The sequence below is a fragment of the Paramisgurnus dabryanus genome, chromosome 9 (assembly GCF_030506205.2).
Source record: "Paramisgurnus dabryanus chromosome 9, PD_genome_1.1, whole genome shotgun sequence".
NCBI lineage: Eukaryota > Metazoa > Chordata > Actinopteri > Cypriniformes > Cobitidae > Paramisgurnus > Paramisgurnus dabryanus.
The window spans coordinates 30,173,436-30,197,671 of NC_133345.1; the positions used below are offsets into that span (position 1 = coordinate 30,173,436).

A 24,236-nucleotide genomic window follows, 5' to 3' on the forward strand; every position below is an offset into this window, starting at 1 on the left:
TATTTTTAAAAGGGGATTTTTATTCAGCGGTTCAGAGCATGTGCAGGCCTGCTGGTCTCACATGCATGGTCCTTTAACCTTTCTCTCTCTCGCTCTCTCTCTCTCATTCTCTGTTTTGAATCCTCTCTCATCCATTCTGTCACTTTAAATTTCATTGTAATATTGTTAAACTCCTTCTGTAACACCCTCATCCAGACAGCAGATGCTCCTGCTTTAGTAAAAATGACAGAATCCCAGAACATGCGATCACAGAAGTCCTCTCTTAGTAATAAGAATTTTTCTTGAAATTTAGCCTTGATTTTAGGCCCGCCCAAAAAAACTAAACTCCAAAATGGTGAAAAACGATCTAACTTCACAGTTCAGTACTACATAATTCAAAGTCTTTGCATAACTTTTATAATGTGAACTAATTCTCTGAATTGACTTTACACTGACTTTAAAAGACGTGATTATCCAAAAATAGACATCGCTACATGGTTATGTAATACATAAAACATATTGCTACTATATATCACTCACCCTTTGATATACAATTTAGTCCCACCAGCCACACCTACTCAGTCATTTCACAAACATATAACTTAGGAAACCTGATAGGATAAAAAAGTGTAACACTGCAATATCTAAACAAACCAAACACAATGTGTGTGTTGCACATCTTTCTTACGAGTTTTTAATATCGACCACTGCTTTTTATTCATCACAGATAATCCAAACACACACACTTAAACGTCACGGTTCAAATTCCTGTGAACTTCAACAACTCTTTATAGTCTCAAAAGTGGCGTCTAGTTCCTCTTAAATCCCAGCGCCACACATCCGGTTTACCGGCCCTCATTCTTTCGCTGAACAATACGCTCGCAGCACACAGCTAGCATTACGTGTAAATTATCTGCAGTGGCTGTGAAGCGTGAGGAAACTGTATCTGTGTGGAGGGGAAGAGCCAATGAAAGACAGAGAACTGAACAGCTGTTGTGCCCGACTGTACTGTCGTGATTTCTTTCTCGCTTACAGAGGAAACAGGAGAATACAAGGCGAGTCAGGTAATGCAGGGCCCTGTGGTGCGTAAACACACACATTACAAAAACACGCTGCCCGGGTCAAACATGACACATTCAGAGACGTTCAGACAGATGAATAAACACTGAATTTATGTACCTTTATAGAATAGTGCCAACAAGACAAATATGTAGGCAATGAAATTTAATAAAAGTCTATTTTAATGTGAATTGTGTATTGTGTATAAATACTCACCACATGAGCAGCAGGTGAAGCAGTTAGTATGATACAGATTTCCCATGGCCTGACATGCTTGACTCGCTCCATACACACCTTTACCACACTTTACACAGATACCTGGAAGGGAACAGACTTCTTTTAAATACAAAATTTAAAGTTCACATGTTGAACAGATGCTGTGTGGTAAAACACTGATTACTTTTATTACCATAGCCATGACAGGACACTATACAGAAAAAAGGTACTATATGCTAATGTACACCAGGTTACTCCTATACACCATTCGCACAGCACTTTGGTCCCAGAAAATTTCCGTAAAATTGGCAGAGAGGCTTCTGTGTGAACACAAACACGTCCTGTAAATGTTCTGGGGCCTCATTTATAAAATGCTGCGTAGAAAATGTCTTAAATTAGATCTGACGATCATTTTTCAAAAGCCGTAAAGTGTGATTAATTAAACGAATGTACGCATAGAAAACGTGTGTACGCCTCACTTTCAGACGTGAAATATATAAATTGCAAATCAACTTGAAAATTGTGCGCAGCTGAACAAAATAGCTACGTTTACATGGACACCTTTTGCCTCCATTTATAAATCCAATCATAGCGATTACATGAACACTTAATAATGCGATCGGATTTATGTGTGTGTTTATATGGCACAAGCTTCAAATCAGATTTAATCATTTGACATGCACACATTGCACAAATATAGTTTTTCATCATTAAGCCAATTCTTAGTGTTGTAGTTCTTGAGATCGGTCTGGGTCTCAAGAGCACTTTTTAAAGGTCTTGGTCTCGTATTGAAATCGACCCTATTTTTACTCGTTCTCAGACAAAGAGGACTCAGAATTGTATTTCAATAGCGGTCAAGACCACAACTGATGGCACACCGAAAAAAAAAATTTTCAGTAAAAATATCAAAAAATTCTTAAATTAAGATGCTTTTTCTTAGGGATGCACCGATACCACTTTTTTTGAATACGAGTACGAGGACGAGTACTTGCATTTCAGTACTTGCCGATACCGATACCGAGTACTTAAAAAAAACATGATTTAAATTTACAGGTAACAGCTTTAGTCATATAATTTAACAAAAAAAAAACAAGGGACTAGTTTGTCAGTTTGTTGTAAACTCTGCCTCTTTACATCACGTGTCTTTATGGGATATTTATGGTATGTGTGAGAATGCATGCAAAGATTCTGGAAAATCCTTGGCAGTGTGAATCAAACAAAAAACAAACGATCCCGGATGCATTTTCCGTAATCTATGTTACTTCTAAAAAGTTACTATGGCACTGTACAACACATTAGTCCTACAGTAAAGTTATTATATAATTTACTGTATACCAGATTACCATCTTAACTACAAACACAAGATAATTTAAAAAAGTTTAGTTAAAAATGTATCAGTCTAGTTAAACACCCAACGCTTGGTATCATGGGATAGTGACTCAGCAGCTGTAATTATTCCCTACGCTCTCAAACACAAAATGGGGTCACATTCCAGACTGGGGCCACGGTCAATACCTAGACATGGTCGCTCTGAAATCACCTCGCCCACAAGACACAACATCACCAACCCCTTGATAAACCAGACATATCTCGCAGCAAGATCATCTTCTCAAGTTCTCTGACAAAGATCTTCATCCATTATCCTGATAACTCAATCCACTGTTTCGAGAAATTACGTCCTCGGTTAAAGTAAAACTTAAAATTAAATCTTTAAAACCCTGCACAACATCAATCAGATAAGGTTTTGGAGACTTCATGGTTAACTCATCAAGATAATTGTAGGATTATTCAGGAAATTTCATGTACCAGAATCCAGCACTTCCTGATTTAATCGTGTTTGTGAAAGCCCCTGTGGACTAAATCTTTTTTGGGGGGCGTGGCTGGTCTCTTTTTAGTATGGGTAACCTTAAAAACCTCTAAACACATAAACAGCCATTATCCACACCAATAACCAATTAATGAGATTGTGGATGTCAAAAATAATCACATAACTTATCTGCCGAGTGCTTACTACACAATGACTAAAATTAATTTTTGATGATCTCTGCACATTTCAGAGGAACTACTTAACTTAAATGAACAAGTTTAATAAAGAACAGTGCTTCACAGCCCCTCTGATATACAAGCCATATGTAAGACATTATGGGGTGGTTTCCCGGACAGGTCTTATCCTAGTCCCAAACTAAAATGCATGTTTGATCTTAATTTAAAAACAGCTGGTATATCTAAACATATAAATATGTCCTAAAATAACTAAGGCCTAGTCCTGGATTAATCTAAGCCCTGTCGGGGAAACTGCCTCATTATGCATTATAATCCTTCTCTATATCATTGTTTCAGGAAGACACTTACAGAAATGTATCATTCATTATTACTGAGCAAGTTATCTTAAAAGCCAATGCTCACCATAGTTTTATGAAATACAAATAGTTTAAAATTGTGAAGTTAAATGAATACTCAACTTTTATTTTTAAAAAATCACAATAATTTACTTACCTCCATGTCATGCAAGATGTTTAGGTCTTTCTTTGTTCAGTCGAGAAGAATTTAAGGTTTTTTGAGGAAAACCTTCCATGATTTTTCTCTATATTGTGGACTTCAACAGTTTACAGTTTCAATGCAGCTTTAAAGGCTCCAAACGATCCCAACCCAAGGCATAAGGGTCTTATAGCGAAACGATCATCATTTCTCTCCAAAAAACGTACTTTTGTAACCACAACTTCTTGTCTTGCACTAGCCTTGTGATGCGCCATTGTGACCTTATGTAATACGTAATCATGTCGAAAGGCCACGCATTACATATGTGAAACGCACACTTGCGGACCATTTTAAACAATAAACTGACACAAAGACATTAATTAGTATCATTCCACATACAACAACGTAGAAACTATCTTCTTTCTCAACTTTTGTAAACACTGGAGCGGAAGTTTCGCCTATGTAATGAGGGACATTTTGATGTGATTGATTACTAGGGCTGTCACAATGATTAAATAATCATCTCATCGCGACCTCATCGTGATGATTTCAGATCACCGCAATGATTGCACATCTCTTTAAAAAACACAAGGGGGAGCTGCAGTGCTTGTGTAACAGGGCTCAAAGCAAAAAAAAAAAAAGTATACTGGCCCGGTCGGGCCAGTGGTTCAGGTTTTCACTTGCCCTGCCAAAAATTTCACTGGCCCCAATAAAAAATGTCAGTGTCACATATTTAAAAATAATAATTCAAAAGTCAAACATAATTGTATACATATACAACAACAGACATGTTCCAACGAAAAAGGCTCCCAACTTTACCTGTAAACTGACAGCAAATTGTGCAAAACTTTGATATGTACTATGAACTGCCAGGTAAAACATACATTTGCAAAATAGCAATTCTAAATTTAGGGAAGTGAAGGATGCTATACATAAGAATCTGTAAGGAATATTTTTTTGCCACCACTACAGACATGTTGTCCAGTACCAATATGACCTTAGTAGGATCATGTGTGAAAATTTTTAAATATATTTAATGAACAAAAAAAAAATTATGAGAAGTAATGTCAAAGCAATAAAACAGACAATTAATCGTCGTAATCTTCACAAATTATTAGACAATTTACCGCCGGCCAAATTTCATAATTGTGACAGCCCTAGTGATTCCGTAATATGTAAGGTCACGCTGGTGTGTCACATGGCTAGTGGAAGGCGAGAAGTTGTAATCGAGTACTCGTTTTTCAGAACTATGGATTTTTTTGCAAAATGATGATCGTTTCGAGTGATAAGACTCTAAATATTTATAGTCGTGCGTAAGCTCTACGGCGTAGCTCTGCGTAGCCTGACGTGCACCTCGCAACATTTTTAACAGCGCATCAGATTGGTCCACCAGAACCCCTCCCGTCAGGTAAAAAAAAACGCGTCATAGGTATTTCCGTTTGCGACGGTGAAAACAAAGATGAGCCAAGTGTAGGAGTGATTTAACTCAAACTGCATCAAAAGTTGCTGTTTATTTACTTCCATCATTGCTGGTCTTCTCAAAACATACACAACAAGTTGCTGTTTCTTCTTCGTTTGTGGGTTAACTTGGCAAGCTTCTTTGTCATTGACGGTCGCGCTGCTACTGTGGTTACACGCGTGGATACTGCCTACGACGACGCAAAAGTATAAATGAAAACCTACGTAGTCGCGGCTATGCCATAGGACCTACACACAACTATAACGAGCCCTTTATGCCTCAGTTGGGATCGTTTAGAGCCCTTTGAAACTGTAAACTGTTGAGGTCCAATAAAGTCCATTATATTAAGAAAAATCCAGAAGTGCTGCGTCTGGATAGTATGATTTTCAACACTGTATTGTTTTGCACTACAATAGACAAGTTAACAAAAGAGAAAATAAGATTCGGATATTGAGTTGTACAGAAGTAGATAGTATGGAGGCTACAAACCTCCCATCAATATCCCATCAAATCTAAAGATGCTCCTTATTGACTTAACTGCAGAAATGACTGACAACTCTATTATTTTTCTAAAGTAAACATAAATGGTATTCACCCATGCAAAATCAATCTGTCTGTAGCACAAAAGTGATTAATTTCAGAGCATAAAACTTAGGGTTCTTGTGATAACAGCACATCCTCCAGACACGCTCCCCTCACCTGGTACAGCCCGGTACCATTTCCTCTACAAACCCCTGACTCCTTTCCTCTCTGCTCTGCTGATATTAATGACTCACTCAATCTGCTTCACATCAAACGAAGCACTTTGCTTTGTTTTACACAACGCTAAAGATTAAACCACAATCTTATGCTTCTGCTATTATGTTTGGGTAAAAGTGGGCTGGGCTGTTTTGCACAAACTGTACACACACACGACAACAAAGTGCAAAGATCCCATACCATGTTTTTAAGTACACATCAAATGCATTGACTCCAGTAAATTACTCCAGTTATTGTTTTGCACAAAATCTGTCAATGCATTGCTATGTATTGCTAAGGCTTTCCGGGTTGCTATAAAGTTACATAATGCTATAAGATAAAGTTTTTGGGGGGCAGCCGATGACAGACCCAGTTCAAAAGGATCTTTCTATGATATTATGGTAGACTCAGTTTCCTCCTTCAATCCAAGCCTATAAAATAACTTAGTAAAGAGAAAAAGTAAGTTGCACAACTGCTCAAATGATACTGCTTACAAACATCACCGAAAAGAAACAAGCTGTGGTGACTATCTGCAAAGTTAAGAAAAAAGTTTGAACATTAAAAGGGTAAGGGTCCAGCTGTCTTAATCTATCTAAAAAAAAAACTTGGAATGAAAGATCCTCTATACGGATGTGGTCAGTATTTACTCGTCCATTAAGGAAAGTCTCATTCAGTGTTTATTTTAAACCAGACCCTGAATCCCAAGTGCCTATGTGGATACACGAAGTTCAGCAGATTCAAACAGGCAAAAATGTTGCCAGATCTGTGCAGAAACAGATTTCCATGAGAAACTCAAATACAAGCGCAGATTATGTGTATGTGTAGTGCTATAGCACTGATTGTTTCTGTGTTTTGTGGGCGTTTCGGTGGGCGTGTTTGTGTGCACATGTGCGGTCTAAGATCATTGTTATTCTAAGCAGGTGATCAGTGTCGACCCCCAGCAGCTGTGTCTGGATACAGAGACAAACAGTGTGTGCCAAGAGTCTGGTACTGCCCAGTCTAATGAAGGGTCACACAGACGGCGCTTCAGTAAAACTAGCTGATGATTAACCAAAAACACATTCTTTTATAAATAACATGTACTCTCTCACATACAAACACACAACTTTAAAGGATTCGTCCATCCAAAAATGTATATACTTATGAGGTGCCATGAAATATTTTGATGAAAAATTAAATAAGAAGGATACGATTACAAACATCTCTTTATGTCCTATTTTGCACATGATTTCAAATGACATCATAAAACCAATTTTGTTGTTTTTTCCAAATTTAGGGAAAAATTTTCATTACCGCAATGTGTCCATGACTGGATTTGGGTTCTTTGACATGAAAATATTTATAATTAAAGAATCTAAAAATAAAAAGCTTGAGTGCATGTTATACTATAAACATTTACAGTAAAGAAACATGTGGTATTTGGTGATCATTGGTAAATGTAGAGACAATAATAAGGAATATAAATGTGTCCAATACCAATTTTCTCATCATTTCGCAACATTTTCAAAAAAGTACCTAGACAACTTTTTAGTTCTCAATACCGAAACATGAGTTTGTAAATGCATATATTTAATGTAATATCATGTTGTGGTATTGATCATTTTTTATAATGATAATCTAAAAATGTAAATAATTATATAGGAAATATATTTTAAATCCTCTAAAAATAATGGTTATAGTAAGTTCAGACCTAAATCTTATATGTGCAAAAAAAATAATAAATGTATTTAAACTAATTAAGTTTTATAGAATAAAGTGACATGTCATAATTGTATCAAGTTATTTTTATAGCACATAATGGGTCTCATTCACTAAGGGTGTGTACGCACGAATTTGTTCGTGAAATATGCGTTAGGACGTTTTAACTAACAAATCATGAATCAACAAAAACTTTCATACTAAAATTTCTTCTAAATGTTTGCAAAAACGTAAGAACAGCTTATGTACGCAATAATCATTAACATTCATAAAGAACCCTATAATATATATCTGTGTTATTTTTATTTTTTTTCGAACGCACATTTTACGAACAAATTTGTGCGTACGCATGCTTAGTAAATGAGACCCAAAGTCCGGACACAAATCATTGACCCATAATCATTCAGAACAAGACAGTGAGTACATAACTATTTTCATTATCAGGTGAACTAATCCTTTAAGAGTAAGAGTGCAGAAAGATATCATGAATGCCCGGCGAGATCGATTTTAGGAGAGCTGTTGTCACGGTAACGGAGTAGGTTCGCAGTTGCGTGCAGACTTATGCAGAGGGTTCAGCGTGCAGTAAAAGAAAACATTGCCTGCTTCTTAAAGGGCACAAACATACATACCTCCATCTCCAGACTTCATCTAACTAAACCTGTTCAAATGTATATTTGTGCAGTAACATGAGTAGACAGAAACAAACCATTGTTGCTACAGAGACACAAAAAATGAAACAATGTGACAGTCGCAACAACAAACCTAAAGCTTGCATTAATGCACCCTACTTGATCCTTGAAAAAGATGAAGATGTCATTAAAGTCATTTGGCATTGCTAAAGCATGCATCACTATTGCTGCCGCTTATATTCAGTGATCTGAACAAAACCGTCATCCCCAAATATTGATCTTTGGCACAAAACTCTTCCTGAATCGTTTAAAGACTGTAAAGTTGCCGGCATGAATGATACCCGACATTGTAAGGCTTGCTTAAAGAGGTTTGCTTTTACATTTAGGCACTTGGGCCAGTATGCATCCAGCTAGCATCTCTATAGCAACCCCAGAAATCAGCATACTACTTTTAAAACAGACAATAACCACTCACGAATAAACACCCTATGTAAAAATGTAAAATCTAAAGCCAGAATAAAGGAGAGATGATTTCATGTTCTACCAACAATGCAAAGTTTTATAGTTTATAGGTACTAATTTTGCATTTCACATCACTTTCCAAACAATACGACTGCCAAATCACAAATTAGGATTTCCCTAAAAAAAAAACGCTAGCATGCCTCTATAGTACTGTTGATGTTTGGGACTTGGAAGGACACTGGCAGGAAGTGGTGTTCAAACTGGGAGACAAAGTATGTACTCTCTAAAGACTTGCCTTTTTCCATCCAGGTCTTTGCCAAAAACAAGCTGCTAAGAACTGTATGTGTCTGCTCACTGACCATAATGTCCTTTTTGGGCAGTGCCAGTAGGGATACCAGCAGCCTTTGTTGTGATTGGCCCACGGATGGTGCCCAGTGTGACCAAAACCAATCGACAATTATAGTTAAAGGATTAGTGCACATTCATAAAAAAATCTGATAATTTACTCACCCCCATGTCATTCAAGATGTTTATTGAAATTAGTTTTTTTTTTTAAAAAAGATTCCGGGATTTTTCTCCATATAGTGGACCTCAACACTTTACAGTTTTAATCCAGCTCTAAACGATCTCCAACCAATACATTAGGGTATTTTCTAGCAAAACGATTGTCATTTTCGGCAAAAAAAGAAAAAATTTACTTTTAACCACAACTTCTGGTCTTGCGCCAGTGTGAACTTAAGTTTTACGTAATCACATCGAAAGGTCACGGATGACGTATGTGAAACTACCGCTCCAGCGTTTACAAATGTGGAGAAAGAGGTTCCGACGTTGTTGTATGTGTAATGATACTAATTAATGTCTTTGTTTCAGTTGATTGTTTAAAATGGTCCACAAGTGTGTGTTTCACATATGTAACACGTGACATTCAACGTGATTATGCAGTATGTAAGTTTGTGCTGGCGTGTCACACAGTGCAAGATGAGAAGTTGTGGTTTAAAAGTAAATGTATTTATTTTTATGGCGAAAAATGTCAATCTTTCGCTAGATTGTCCCTTAAGGGTTCATTATAGTTGTGCGTACGTCCTACGGCGTAGCTGCGATGGCGTAGGATACACATCGGTTTTCATATACTTCTGCGTCGTCTGCGTCGTCGTGCAAACACACATGCAGACCACTGGTAGGCATTTTACCACAGTAGCGGCGCGACTGCCAGTAAAGAAACAGCTTGGTCAGTTTAACCCACAAACGAAAGAGAAACAGCAACGTGTTGTCTTGAGAAGAGCAGTGATGGAAGTAAATAAACAGAGACTTTTGTTGCAGTTTCAACTAAATCACTCCTCAACTTGGCCCATCTTTGCTCTCACCATCGCAAACATAAATACCTATGATGCAGTTTTTAACCTAATGGGAGGGGTTCTAGTGGACCAATCACAGCGCTTGCGGTCTGCGCAGAACTGACACGCTTTTAAAAATTTGGCTATGGATAACCTATGGGGTAGACCTTACGCACGACTATAAATTGGACTTCGGGTTGGGATCGTTTGGAGCCCTTTGAAGTTGCAGTGAAACTATAAAGTGTTTAGGTCCACTAAAATCCATTATAAGGAGAAAAATCCTGGAATGTTTTTCTCAAAAAACTTAACGTAGACTAACTGTATTCCGTACACAACGATGTTCTGTACAGATGACATTTAACTGCCAATAACTCAATAAATAATTTGAGATCACACACAAAAGTCATATCTGTGTCATCCTCATTTCCCCATCTTTCATCCACGACCAGGAAAGAGAACCTCATGCAAACTGTTTCAGTGATTATTCCGTAAATCTGCGGTGTGCGCCTGTTGTGTTTGAAAACGGCCGGTGGGCAGGCTTATGCTAACAGACTGCAGCTTCAGGGGGAGACAAGTGGGGCAGCAAAAATGTGGATTTCAGTTTAATTTATGCTTCACACTTTATTTACGTCTTTATAAAATGAATGATTTTTATCACAAACTGTTAAATATATTACCTTTTGTTGAAAAAAATATTTGAAATTGGAGTATTTAATGTTTAAAGTCGGTTGCGTCCGATGACTGCATAGAGCCAGTCGGATAGCACGTCTGTCAGTACCATCTTGTATGCAGTGATTATGTTTAACTTAACTTTCATCATGCTTTAACAAATTAAAAAACATCACAATCAAGTAAAATAAAACATTATTTCATCTTTAATGTCCATTTTCGTGGCTGAAATCAAGTTTTGCGCTCTGTACGGAACATCATTGTTAGCATGTACGGAACACCGTTTTCCCTAATCATCTTTCGTACACAGGCGGAGGAGGTACTTTTTCTCACTTTTCTCAAAAACTATTGGTCCAAAAGACATCAATCAAAGTGTAAATCATACAATAGGCCTTCTCCCAGAGAATGCGCACACAAACATGCTTATTTTGAGCAAGTTACATCGAGGAGTAGACGAAAGCTTGCAGAAAAGCCCGAAAGTGTACGGAACACAGTTAGTCTACGTTAATTTATTTTAGACCGAACAAAGAAAGACATAAACATCTTGGATGACATGGGGATGAGTAAATGATCAGGATTTTTTAAGAAAGTGTAGTAATCCTTTAAACATGGTGAAAAACAGGTGTATTCTCAAAACACCCAAAAACAAAAGCAAATAAACAATAAGTGGGATTAAAACACTGGAAACTTTAATACATTTATCTCTCTTCATCCCGTGGGATCTTTTTAATATCTCAACTGTTTACTTGAAGCAGTGAGAAAATGTGTTAAACACCAAACTGCAATCAACATCCATTCTAAAGCTGTATACACTAACCATATGTTATCAATTGACAAAGTTGGTATTTTTATGTCTCCCAAATCATTTTAGGGAGATCACATCAAAATAAATAAATACAGAGTAAAATGTCAAATGACTCAATATATACTTTCATTTCATTGTTTGTCGCTTTGTGAAATGAAGCAGGTTTATGAAATGCGAACATAGAGCTTCCTCTTTATATCCAGCTCAAAGTATAATAAGCAGTGCTTTACACAACTACTTGATAACTAAAAATGCCCAAATACGTGTTTTTTTATGTTAAACTGTCCAAACTCCAGATGCTCTATGGCTCGTTGCCTTTGAGCAGAAAACATAAAATTTTGACCTCAAGGTAGGTGTTTCATGTCTGGGATGGTTGTGGTCATACAGGTTAAAATAAACATTGTGCAATTAAAATAAACATTTACAGAGCTCAAGTACAAAACATCTTGTTCAGAAGGAACACTGATCCATTCAGAAACACGACTTACACCTGTTTCCCACACCCTAATGATACTTTAATGAGTCCAACACAAAGGTTCCTCTGTGTTGTTGAGTCTGGTAAAATGTGCATGTGTGTGTCAAGATGTGAATATGATTTTTCCAAACACACAAACTTTAATGTGATTAGCTGTAATAATCATTTATGGATTTATAAAATGACAGACCTGCTGGTAGGACACTGATAAAAGCAAACGTACAGTGCGCATCAAACCTCTCCAAGTTGCATGATCAGATATACTGGAGAGCTTTAATGCTTACTGTTCATTTTTAGTGAAGTAACTTTTAAGCTGCTTACCGAAATATTCTTTTTTCATGTGCATCTCGAGCTCTTTCTCCAGCTCCAGGGTGAGGGCCTCCAGGCGCCTCTCCGCCTGACTGGGACCACTCTCCCGGGATGGAGTCACCTGGCATGGCAACTTAAAGCGCTGACCAGCTGCGCCCGTTTTCCCGTAGTTAAACTGCACATTCACGTCCGAATTCTGCTGCTGTGGCTCTTCCAGCACCGGGAACGTCTGGAGGTGCACACGGTTGTTATGGAGGCCGTTCGGCTCTGGGAAGTCCTGCAGCAGCGCGTCCTCCGGTAAGCCGGTTGCCAGCATGGACGACCGCGGTGAGGGCAGCTGGAGCTCGGGATACGCGCTCATGGATCCCCGAGAGCTCCGAGAACTCCTGGAGCTGTGGCTGGATATGCTCGACCGGGGGCTGACCACGCAGTTGGCCGCACCAGCGGGTCGCGCACCCCCGTCCTGGCTGCAGATGCTGGACCGGGGGCTGGTCACTGGCATGCAGTGCATTGCGGCGACCTCCGGGTCGTGGTTACCCGCGGGCGTGAAACGCGAATCCGAGTAGCTGGAGCGCGGGCTCGTGGTACTGGAGTACTGGCTAGCGGTGCTGGACCTGGGGCTAATGTGTCGCTGATCGTAGCCCATGCTGATGCCGCTGGTTCGGTTGCTGCTCGGTTTGCTCCCGCAATCGTAGCTGTTGAGGCTGGTCCTGGGACTGGAATGTTTACTAGTGTCACTGGCCGTGCTCGCGTAGCTGGACCGAGGGCTGATGACACTGTTCCCCTCGCCGTATTTCTCCTGTCCGGGTGACACGAGGCTGGACCGAGGGCTGCTGATGCTGGACCGAGGGCTGGTGTGCTTGCTCTGATCTTGAGAGGAGTGCGACGAGGCCAAACTGGACCGGGGACTTGTGGCTATGTACCTGCCATCAGGGTTGCCCATGCACATACTGTTGCTCCTCACGCCCGAAACGGTCATCTGTTTGCCCAGCACGAGCCCGTCGTACGCGCAGCCGGTGCTGTATCTGTGTCCCTGTGCATCCGCGTGCGTGTATCTCCTGAGCCGGTCCGACGCGCCGCTGTAGCACGGCAAGGCAACTTCGGATTTGGTGCAGTACGCATCGGGAGAGGGATAAACCGCTTCCATTTGCGGAGAACAGAAATCCATAGGCACTGAGGGTCGGTTCCCGTTAACGGAGCGCACCGGAGCCGCGCCGTAGACTTTGTTCCCGGGCGTGTGACTGTGCTGGTGAGGCGCGTGAGAGGAGCTGCCATTCATTCGCTTACTTTTCTGACCAGGTAGCACGGCGGACTTAAAATCCGCGTCCGGGTTCGGCTCTCCGTACAAGCCGTCCGGGAAAACGTCAAATATGGAAAGATTCTCCATCAGTTTGCGCGCTCTGCGCCCCGGATCCTCCTCATATTCATCCATGTCGCGCGGTGGGACTGTGAGGTAAGTTAAGAGACGCCGAATGGGAGCGCGCGGAGCGCGAGTCAACTACAACGCAAACTGCATTTTACATGAAAATCACAAACGAAAAATGCCGCCTCAGGCGAGCCATCGTTGCTCCCGTTAATTCAGTCCTTTGCCGTCATTTCGTCACGATACATGATCCCCGCCTGTCGAATCGTGGCGATACGCTCGTCGTGACAAAGTTTCCACACAACAGAACGTTTGTCAATTTCAGTTTTTGTGAAGTTGAAAGGTCTTCACAGTCAATGGCGCGCTGCGCGGAGGAATTTCCACTCTTTGATTTTCCGTGATTGTTCTTGAAAACTTTTTTTGCTGCGATTTCGAGTTGCGTTAAAAGTCCCCGCGAGGGGTCACAATGAACGTTGGAGGTTTCGGGTACGGAAGCGAACGGAACCTCTCGTGTGAGCCGAAGCGTGTGGAACTCGTTTGTGCAGAAGGAATGCGCGGAGGGACACCGGCTGCGCTGCGGCACTGTGGAATGTGGTTAATGCCGGAGCGAAACAATGATAGAGAGCTAAGCGAGGGGGAGCAGAATGTTGAAAAAACTCTTTTGGAGGGTCTCTCTGTGTGTTCACGTTCATCCAGCGGGCAAGATTATACATTTATCCACATAGATCAAAACAACAGAAATAACTCAGTTAATTAAACATTAATAAACCCCTCTAGAAGTGAAACGCATAATTTAATGAGCAACTTTGTGCAACCTGTTATTCAGTAATTTATATTTAGGAGAGAAGCATAATGTTACTAATATTCCTTCATGTTTTTTTAAATATTAACCGCTTTACCAAGTAATATGTGTTTTCTTACAATAACATTATTATTAACCAGTGTGTACAGCAGTGAATGTTTGAATGTTTTTTTGTTAAAAATACAAACTTTTTGTCATTCCACAAAAGAGATTTTCATTTATTATTAACCATCTTAATCTTGTACATTTTAAACGGAGCACAATAAAATGAAAGCTTTTCCCACTTTAACCCATAACATGAATATTTTTAAAAATATAAAAAATTGGTGAAACACAAAAGTAATGGCATAACACTTAAAATAAGGTTGTATTTGTTAACATTAGTCAATGCATTAACTAACATAAACACTATAGTTTAGAAACATTTTCAAATCATGGTAGTTTTTATGGATCATCAGGTTGCTAGCCAGCTTAAGTGCATTATATCATTAAACCAAAGGGGGAAATGCCAAATATTAATAAGTTCTCAAGTACATTTTGGCCTCCAAATCTTGTGGTTTAAACATTCATCGTGAACAAAAAATTAAAGACAACTTTATTTAGCACATTGCACACGAAGAAGTAGAAATTATTGGAGAATTTAAAAAATATTTATTTTTGTTTAGCTTATTCGAGGATGCTAGTTTCTCTCTCATCCACAAGTTTATTCAGTCAAGTCAATGTAAGTTCTAATTTATTCATTATAGAGGCACTAAAGTTGCATGTTTTATTGTCCCACAACAGGAAGCAAAGAGAGAATCACTGCTGCAAAGGCTACAACGATCACAACATCTAAAATTAGGTTCTTTATTGGTGACTGTCTGCGCATCTTGCCGTGACCTCTGATTCGAAACCACTGCACAACCTCTTCCAGGTCATACTTTTTGGGCTCGTATCCCAGCTCTTCTTGTGCCTTGCGCATACTGAAGTAATGGGTGACACCCGTCTTGTAGACTTCCGTACGGGTCAGGAGAGGCTGGAAATTATAGATCTGACCAATGACATAGTGAACCATCTCAGTCAGGAATGCAAACAGGTATATAAGAGATATCGGAACCCGAAGTGTTGGGAAGCTGTATCCCAGTCCCTCCACGAGAGGCCGAAAAAACTCAAAGTTGTTGACGGGTCTTCCGTCAGAGATGAAATAGGGTTGACCGGCAGCACGGTGTTGACGCTTTTCAGTTAACGCTTCGGCTGCCAATAGGTGTGCGGACACCAGATTATCCACGTGAACAAACTCTACAAGACTATCAGGGTCCCCATATACAAACCTAAAGATGCCTTTTTCAATATAACTGACTATTCTAGGCAAATGTCTTTGCTCCCCAGGGCCATAAATGCCAGCTGGACGCAAGGCACAGGTCCGTAGAACCCCTGTGGCATCTTTCAGTGGTGAACCGTTGGCTTTTAACACCAGCATTTCAGCTACAGACTTAGTCCTGGAATAGTTATCAGGGTGGAGGTGTAAGGGCAAATAAGGCAAACTTTCATCACCGTCCCTTATCACCTGACCACCAAACACTACATTATATGTGCTTGTATAAACCAGTCGAGGGACGCTGTGTGCCACGCATGCCCGGAGAACGTTCTCCGTTCCTTGTACGTTCACTTCTTCGATTAGTTTGCTCTTGAGTTGCTCTCGTCCCGACATCCCATAGGAGGCAACGTGGAACACACAATGAACGCCCTGGACAGCTTTCTCCACCTGTGTGTAGTCACGGATATCTGCCTGTGTAAATACGATACCTTCTGGCAACTCCTGACTCGGGGGCCTCACATCAAAAAGCACGACTTTTGAGGAGTTTTTGAGAAGGGCGCAGGCAAGACTAAAAGAGAAATAATAATAAATATTAACCATAATATGCATTTAATCATACAAATATTTATAGTTAGGACAACAAAATATTATAATATGGTTATTAACACTTCCCATATTTTTTGTTGTTAATACCGAAAGCTGTGGATCCAATAAAACTTCAGTGGATTTTCGGAATTAACTACAGTATTAGGCCCAATGTTTATTAAATGTGTTGGCATCACTTCTGCTGTTTTATGGGTGTTTAACTATACCCTTTTCTATTCATGGGATGCTTAAAAATTCAGAATTTTTGTTGAACCTATGTAATTCACAAAAATAAATGTCCATTTTTGATTTTAAGGAAATTTTGTTTATTTGATCATTTTATGTCAACCGTAAAATTGGTACTAAGGCAAAACCAGTAGAAGAACCATTGTTGAACCATTGTGGAACCACAATATGATGGCGCCATCTAGCGGTTTTTACAAGTGTTAAAATAATGCATGATGCTAAATCAGTGGTTCTCAAACTGGGGGCCGCGAGATGTTGCTAGGGGGGCCACAGTTTTTTTACATTTTATAAAATAAAATAATTTATCATGAATTCTGTGCAATTAAACATAAAAATAAGACTACTAACCAACAGCACTACTTCGTATCATTTAACATGTTTTGTTTAATCAAAAGTTGAGTTTTAAAACAGTTTCTTGTCATACATTTTCTTTGGGGGGGCCGCGAAGGAATGCGCCATACAAAAGGGGGGCCGCACGCTGAAAAAGTTTGAGAACCACTGTGCTAAATAACTGATGCCTAGGGGTACATTGACATAAAAAAGATACAATACCGGAATCCAAAATAACCTCCTCCTCCAGTTATAAGGAAGATGCCTGTTTTGTTTTCATCCATGGTGGTAAAAATGCAGATTCTGCAAAAAAGTAACAACAACAATTAAAGTTTTTTTAAAGGTTTTAATAATTGAATACTCAGTTCATGAGCAATTTAGTCAGTCCTAGAACGTTGTTGGCCTAAACATGGGGTCTGGATTAGGGTTGCATAACGATTAATCACGATTAATCTATCACAGAATAAAGGTTTTTGTTTACATCATATATGTGTACTGTGTATAATAACTTTGTATAAATAAATACACACACGTGCATGTATTTATTTAAGTAATGTTTACATATACATTTGTATATTTATGTGTAATTTATATTATATATAAATACTTAATATATAAATATTTTTTTCTTAAGATTATACATGCATGTGTGCATATTTATATATACATAATCATTATACATAGTTCACACAAATATATGATGTTTACAAAAACCTTTATTCTGCAATAGATTAATCGTTATGCAACCCTAGTCTGGATTACAGCTCTGCACACTCTGTGCATTAAATAAACTTTAGGTGCATCCTGGGATACTTTTTAAACAGGGTTTCTTACACAAGCCCATGATAGAAACTGTTGGCTGCATAACTATCTGGACCAAATCATCCATTAAAAATGTATATGTACACTTACCTAACATGTCAGCATGAGCCTTAAGATAAAAATTGTTCCAAGAACATGAAATCATATTTCATATTTTAAACTTTTGACATGTACTGTTAACTGTGTTATTAAGTGTTGACAATCATAGTACATTTGTTATTGTTTTTCTTTTAGAATCTTTGTTTCTGTTATATTTTCAGACGATTTTCTTGTAATTCTGCTTGTACATGTACACAAAATACCAGTTGTGTAACATATTTTATGATCATTTTAATAAACACGGCTTTGCTGTCATTATTAGATATGCAAATAAATTCGGTGGAAAGGACGAACCCTACATATCTGTAAAACACTTGTGAAACATCATATGTGAGTCATTAGTTAATCAAATCTATAAACATACCTGACAATCTTTGAATCGAAAGCGTGTGGGACAAGCTCGAGTACTTCCTAGGAAACGCGTGAATGGGCGGGACTAAATCAGACATAATTTTCATTGGGTGAGTGCGAGTTGTGCCTCGCTGTGATTGGATGAAAATGAACTCAGTCCAATGTACAAACTAGCAGTAAAATCTCTATTAAAAATCTTTGGTTGAAAATAACAGTCAATTTTTATGTACTATAACTTTTGAAATTATATATTTATTGATACATTTGTCTGTCTGTCTGTCTATATCTTATCTGTGTTATAAGTTTTAAATACCATATTGCTAAAAATATATTCAACACACACAAACATAACCAAATTTCCTAGTAATGGTAATACAAAGTACAATAAAAAAAACACACACATAAATAAATGAGATATTTACGTCAACAAGACAGATTTATAGATGTGACACTCTGTGAACCGTGGTGTTGTCGTGGGGGGCGTTACCGATGCCATAACGGGCGTGGCCGTCCCGTTAGGGGGCGTGTCAAGGCGGAAGCGCACGGAGGGAATGTAGCTCCTCGCCGTGTCCACGATGCGTTTGATAACATAAAGCGACCTAGTTCACGTCACACCCCTTGAACACATTTCCGTGAAATCTCGTGAAGGGCTCTTTGGCTGTCGGGATTCATTTAAGGCATTTTTTCGCGTTTATATCGACGCAGGTTGGCATCCTGACACGGAGCCCGAACATGGCCGCGTTGCTCCCTGAGGTTCGAGGACTTGAGGCGGATGAGGTATCAGTGCTCTGCTCTTATCATCTGATATATCATATATTAGTCACATAGACTACTTAGATATGAGCATAAAGATTATTTGAGCACTAGTGTGTTGTTTCTCTGAGTGGCATTAAAAGGACTCTTTGTACCATCAGTTGGATCTTGGAAGAGAAAGTTCTGGTCTGCTTTTGGCTAAATCAAGACTTGTTGTTCATTTTTTTCTCAGTTTGTGGTTTTTAATGATGCAACAGATTGCATATGTACTTAGTGTGGGTTTTGATGGTCACTTTGTTGTCTTGTGACTGAAGTGAAGTATTGCGCAATATCTGTCTTGTGAGCATCTATGACCGTGTGACGTCACGTCAATTAGCGTCACAGTATCAGATTGGTTTTATTTTATTGGGTTGTTTGTGTGTTTCCTCAATTATAGGTCATTTGAAGTATTGGTTACTTTTAATAGGAGTACAATCAATACTCATGAAATCAGATTAGGAATTTTGTTTTGTCTGTTATCTGATAAGTAGTAGATAAGCACTTTTAAAACAGTAAGCTTTCTCATCTGGCAAGACTGACATAAAGAAATTAAAGAAATGAAGTTATTCCTGCGTATGTGGTTTTGAAACCTTGTGTATTCATTATATGACATTTTCTATTCTTCAGAATGAATCCAGAATCTTAAGGGTGAAAGTCATCGCTGGAATTGGATTGGCCAAAAAGGACATTCTGGGTGCCAGGTCAGTATCACAGGTTGTGTGTTTGTTGACAATTTAAATATTACAGCTTAAGTTCACTGACAGACAGGCATATCAGCCTGGTTGATTCTTTCACCTTTTTTGACAGATTAACACATTTGGTTCTCAGATTTTGGTGCCCTTATGTCACTTTCAAATCTACAGATGACGGTGTCAAAATATATTGAAATTGGCAATTTTAAGTGAATCTGGACTAAATAATGTGTAAATTGTAGTAGATCAACAAGCATTTTTTAAAATGCTCATCTTTGTGGTAAATACAGTAGTTTTAATTTGTCCACAGGCTCTGCCAGCATCGTTTTCATGTGTATACACATTATTAGTTTGTTATGAACACATCAGGCAACGTGTATCCTGCGTGACAGAGGTTTTGTTTGGGCAACCTGACACCCATACAGGCATTCGTCTGTTTCAGTATTTTGTAGAAATAACAATTGTATGGACAGTTCCTGTAATTGTGACAGTTGACAAATAAATCTAACCTCAGTTTATTTCTTTTCCATTTTCGCTGAATTGTCTTAGACATCAACAAGGAGGAAAAATCTATTTCGGTAATTAAAGCTAAAATCAAAGTTGAACCCGTTTACTTACCTACCTACTTGTGCACTTACTGTGTACAAATAATCACTATTACACATTAATCCAAATAAAAGTTATATTAAATACAAATAATTCTTTATTTATAATCTTAGTGAAGCTTTCTCCACCTTTAAAATGACTTTCCCGGACATCAGCCTGGCCATGCTGGGTTTCTGTTAATATTAAACAATTAACCAAGGCCATTGGTTTTTATGATAGTTACTTTAAGTAACTTATATAATAGCAGAAGATTATATAAAAAGTTTGGTTCCAAAATGAGATAACTCTGTTTTAAAAATTTTGGTCAAAACATGTTTATTATTATGTTATCACGTATTTATTGTGGTTTATTGTGCTGTATTTTTTTGTTATGAAGGCTGAAATCAAAATATTAATTGGAATGCACAATTATCAAGATTATCTCATTTTGGAACCAAACTTTTCATATAGACTATTTTGCAAGATGTAAACAACACTGGTCCAGAAGCAAAATGTAAAATAACTGTGACCTAAAAATTTTTAAAACAACAGGAAGTGCTTCTGGACCAGTGTTGTTTACATCTTGCAAAATGGTCTATATTGAATACAAAAAATATTTCTGTCAGGACAAGCAAAGATGCCTCACGGGCAAACATCCCCTCATCACACACACGCACACACATGGCTTGTAACATCTTGTGATCCATGACAATGAGTAATAAATTATTAAAATAATAAAAATAAATAACCATTTAAAGAAGCAGAAAAAATTATGACTTTGGACATGCAAATATTCTGTACACAACATGTACATTTTGAGGGTGCCAGGACAGTAGATGGCAGTGTGTACAGGAGTCCAGCGTGTCCTTGAGTTTAACCATTCTCACTTTGACCTGAATAACACAGCTTTAGATATGCAATCAATATCTGTGGTGCTGAGTGATGGCATGGCATCTCTGAAAGAGTTCAGTGTAAGACTGCCTTTGTATCGCTTTTAGCTGTGCTTGGAAAAACAGATATTCAGCAAAACCTTTAGCCACTCAAATGAATCGGTTGAAGGATTGTAAATTGCTTTTAGTTGATGTTGTATGTAGGTTAAAACGAAGAAGGACATGACCCTAACCAATTAATTTGAATAAAGTCACTGGACTGGTACGAAACCGGGTTATGTATTAAATTCACAAATTAATTGATGTCCTTGAGTTAATCAAAGTGGAATTAAAATGGAGTATATTCATATGTGGTTGTTAATAATATACTGAAATTGTTTCTTAATTAATTTGTGTTAAATTAATTTACTGTATGTGAGTGTATAAATTAATATGTAACTAAGATAATTATTTTGTACTTGTGTAACATTAGCTCGTTTTCTTTTAATCTCCAGTGATCCATACACAAGAATCTCCTTGTATGATCCAATGAATGGAGAGATCACCAGCCTGCAAACTAAAACCATTAAGAAGGTAAACAACCTGATCATTGACAGCACATAACATAATTCAACACTTTTGCAAGAGTTTAACACTATTTTTCCATCTCTTCTGCTTTCTGTAGACATTAGATCCAAAGTGGAATGAGGAATTCTTCTTTAGAGTAAGTAGACTGCTGTTTACAAAGATTATATTTGGTGCATATGTCAAGTACCGCAGGGATGACGTATTTTTGCAGGCCAACCCAGAAGTTACCAAAAACCCATTAATTTTCCTATAGACGTTTGGATTATCGCAAAAAATAAGCTTTGTGTTTAACAAAAGTTTATGACACTTACACGTTTTGTCCGAGATAATCTTCACAGATGAACGCAACATTTATGAATTTTGAAGTCTTAAATGCGTTTACTAGAAATTAAAAGCTAACCTTAGGCTACAAGCAAACTACCCCATAGTCTCTAGTCTTGACATTAACATCATCACCTTCAAGTTTCCGACAGCTCTTTCAAACTTTTTAGACACAACAAAGTTCCCAACAAAGTCTGTAGTCACATGTAGCATCTTGTTAGCAACAGCCCTTTTAAAGACACATTAAAGCTTTATAGAGCACCGATGGTCTGATTCACGATTTTACATTTCCTTTGGTGTGTAAGTGTGTATTAGTACAGGGGTTTTCAAACTTTTTGTGTGTGTGGACCACTATTTGTATTCAAGAATTTTCGCAGACCACCTCATAATACTCATAATAAAATATGTCTACACAAAGTCCTGAATTTATCTGCACTTCAAAATAGGCTTACTAGCACTAAAACTATAACTAGTCATCACATCAGTACAACAGATTCTTAAAACATATTCTTAAAAAATATATTTTTTTCTTAATAAAATATATTCTTTTATATTTTATTTTGCCTTTACGCGGACCACCTGCAGTACCCTTACGGACCACTAGTGGTCCGCGGACCACAGTTTGGGAATGGCCGTATTAGTACATGTTGACGATATGCAAAAGGTACAAACCCCAAAGTAAACGATGACGCGAGTTATCGTCTCCGACGCAAATCTCTAATTGTAGGAAACAGATTACTTTCTTTCTGGGATTGGTGATGTAGACAAGACAGACATTATTATAATTCCTCCCGCTTCGGACTCACAGCCTGTAAGTTAACTACTGTCAATTGCATTGTCACCGAATCTTTCAAACATGGTAAAGAGCGTCACATTTCCTGCTGATGTCAGAGGTATTCAGGCCAATCACAACGCACAGATTAGCTGGCCAATTAGGGACACAGCGCTTTTTAAATCGATTAGTTTTTTTACAAAATCTGTGCATTTCAGGAAGACAAGGAAATCTGGAGCTACAAAATTGTATGGTATGTGGAAAATGATGTGATTTTTTTTTAACCATAAACCACGCAAACACATTGTATTATACAAAATACACACAATAACATTATTTTTTAGCAATGAAATAGGTGCACTTTAAAGTGTCACAAGTGGTGGGGGTATTACTAGTGTGTTTTATGTTGTAGAAAAATATTGAAAATATCATAGGCTTATGTTAACCCTAGATCTTATTTAAAGCGTTTAACCAAAACCAAAAAAAAAAAAAACATTGACTTTGGGAAGATGCAGCGGAAGTTCTAAAATGCTAACTTGCTTCCGGTTTTTGCATACAAAAATACGTCATCCCTGCACTTTTTTGTCCACTGGCTTTATTCTGTTTACTCTCCAGGTGAATTTTAAGTTTATTTCACCTTAAAACACTTAACTTTTTTGCATTGTGACATTAATCACCTGCTATATCTCCTAAGGTGAACAAAGCTTGACAAATAGAAGGTAAAGAATATATGATCATGGCCTTAGATGTAAATTTAATTTAAATTAGGGCAAAACATACTAATGGTCTAAAAAGTTTTTTATTATGGTGTGAAATGTGTCTCTGATGTGAGATTTATGTATAACGTTTTTATGCTTTGCGTTATGTCATATATACATGGGTGCCAGTGGCGTGTGGTGACTTCTCTTTTGGGGAGGCACAAATGCGAAGCTCGTCAAAACATGTACGTTGCCCGTCATGTTTGTGGCTCGCCATGTCATGTGAATGCTATGTCCCTGCTGCAGATGCTTCGAAGGGGTTTTTGATAAAGGAGACGCTTTTGTTTGCTAGATATGTCACCAAATGCCACACACATGACACGCCGAACACATATTTTGCATTCCTGCCTCCCCGGAGAGTCACCACAGACCACTGATGCATGCTCTACTTACACATTATTACAGATGACTTGTGCAATAAAGTAAACATCGGTTAAATATTAACTAATGGTTCTTCCTGTTTGTTGAATTATCTACATAGCATATACTCTATTATATGCCAGTAATCTCAGGTCAAACAGAAAATTTTGCATTCAGCAATACAGCAATGCCATCTAAGAATCATTTTTGGTTCCTCAAAACAACCATTCAGTCAAGTTAGTAAATAGTTAGTAAGTTGCTAAGTTATAGAAAATGGGCTGATGGAGGTTTATT

General features: G+C 38.2%; 3 protein-coding genes across 4 annotated transcripts in view; 1 reads left to right on the forward strand and 2 right to left on the reverse strand.

The window, feature by feature from the left end:
- Nucleotides 1-14,150, reverse strand: part of wtip (WT1 interacting protein) — a 34,827-nt gene extending 20,677 nt beyond the window's left edge. The window contains exons 1-2 of the mRNA XM_065283686.2: nucleotides 12,323-14,150; nucleotides 1,255-1,356 (exon numbers count right to left, since the gene is read on the reverse strand). Coding sequence (XP_065139758.1) covers nucleotides 1,255-1,356; nucleotides 12,323-13,742 — 1,522 coding nt within the window. The 5' untranslated portion in view covers nucleotides 13,743-14,150. The remainder of the gene's footprint in view (nucleotides 1-1,254; nucleotides 1,357-12,322) is intronic.
- A 604-nt stretch (nucleotides 14,151-14,754) lies between these two features.
- On the reverse strand, nucleotides 14,755-18,290 carry sdr42e1 (short chain dehydrogenase/reductase family 42E, member 1). Its single transcript, XM_065283687.2, has 3 exons — nucleotides 18,219-18,290; nucleotides 17,156-17,236; nucleotides 14,755-16,340 (listed from the first exon to the last, which is right to left on the reverse strand). The coding sequence occupies exons 2-3, from the start codon at nucleotides 17,215-17,217 to the stop codon at nucleotides 15,242-15,244; spliced, it is 1,161 nt and encodes a 386-aa protein (XP_065139759.1). The 5' UTR covers nucleotides 17,218-17,236; nucleotides 18,219-18,290; the 3' UTR covers nucleotides 14,755-15,241.
- A 430-nt stretch (nucleotides 18,291-18,720) lies between these two features.
- Nucleotides 18,721-24,236, forward strand: part of nedd4a (NEDD4 E3 ubiquitin protein ligase a) — a 47,489-nt gene continuing 41,973 nt past the window's right edge. For both annotated transcript variants that reach the window (XM_073815785.1, XM_065283691.2), the window contains exons 1-4: nucleotides 18,721-18,982; nucleotides 19,625-19,698; nucleotides 21,659-21,737; nucleotides 21,829-21,867. In XM_073815785.1, coding sequence (XP_073671886.1) covers nucleotides 18,938-18,982; nucleotides 19,625-19,698; nucleotides 21,659-21,737; nucleotides 21,829-21,867 — 237 coding nt within the window. In that variant the 5' untranslated portion in view covers nucleotides 18,721-18,937. The remainder of the gene's footprint in view (nucleotides 18,983-19,624; nucleotides 19,699-21,658; nucleotides 21,738-21,828; nucleotides 21,868-24,236) is intronic.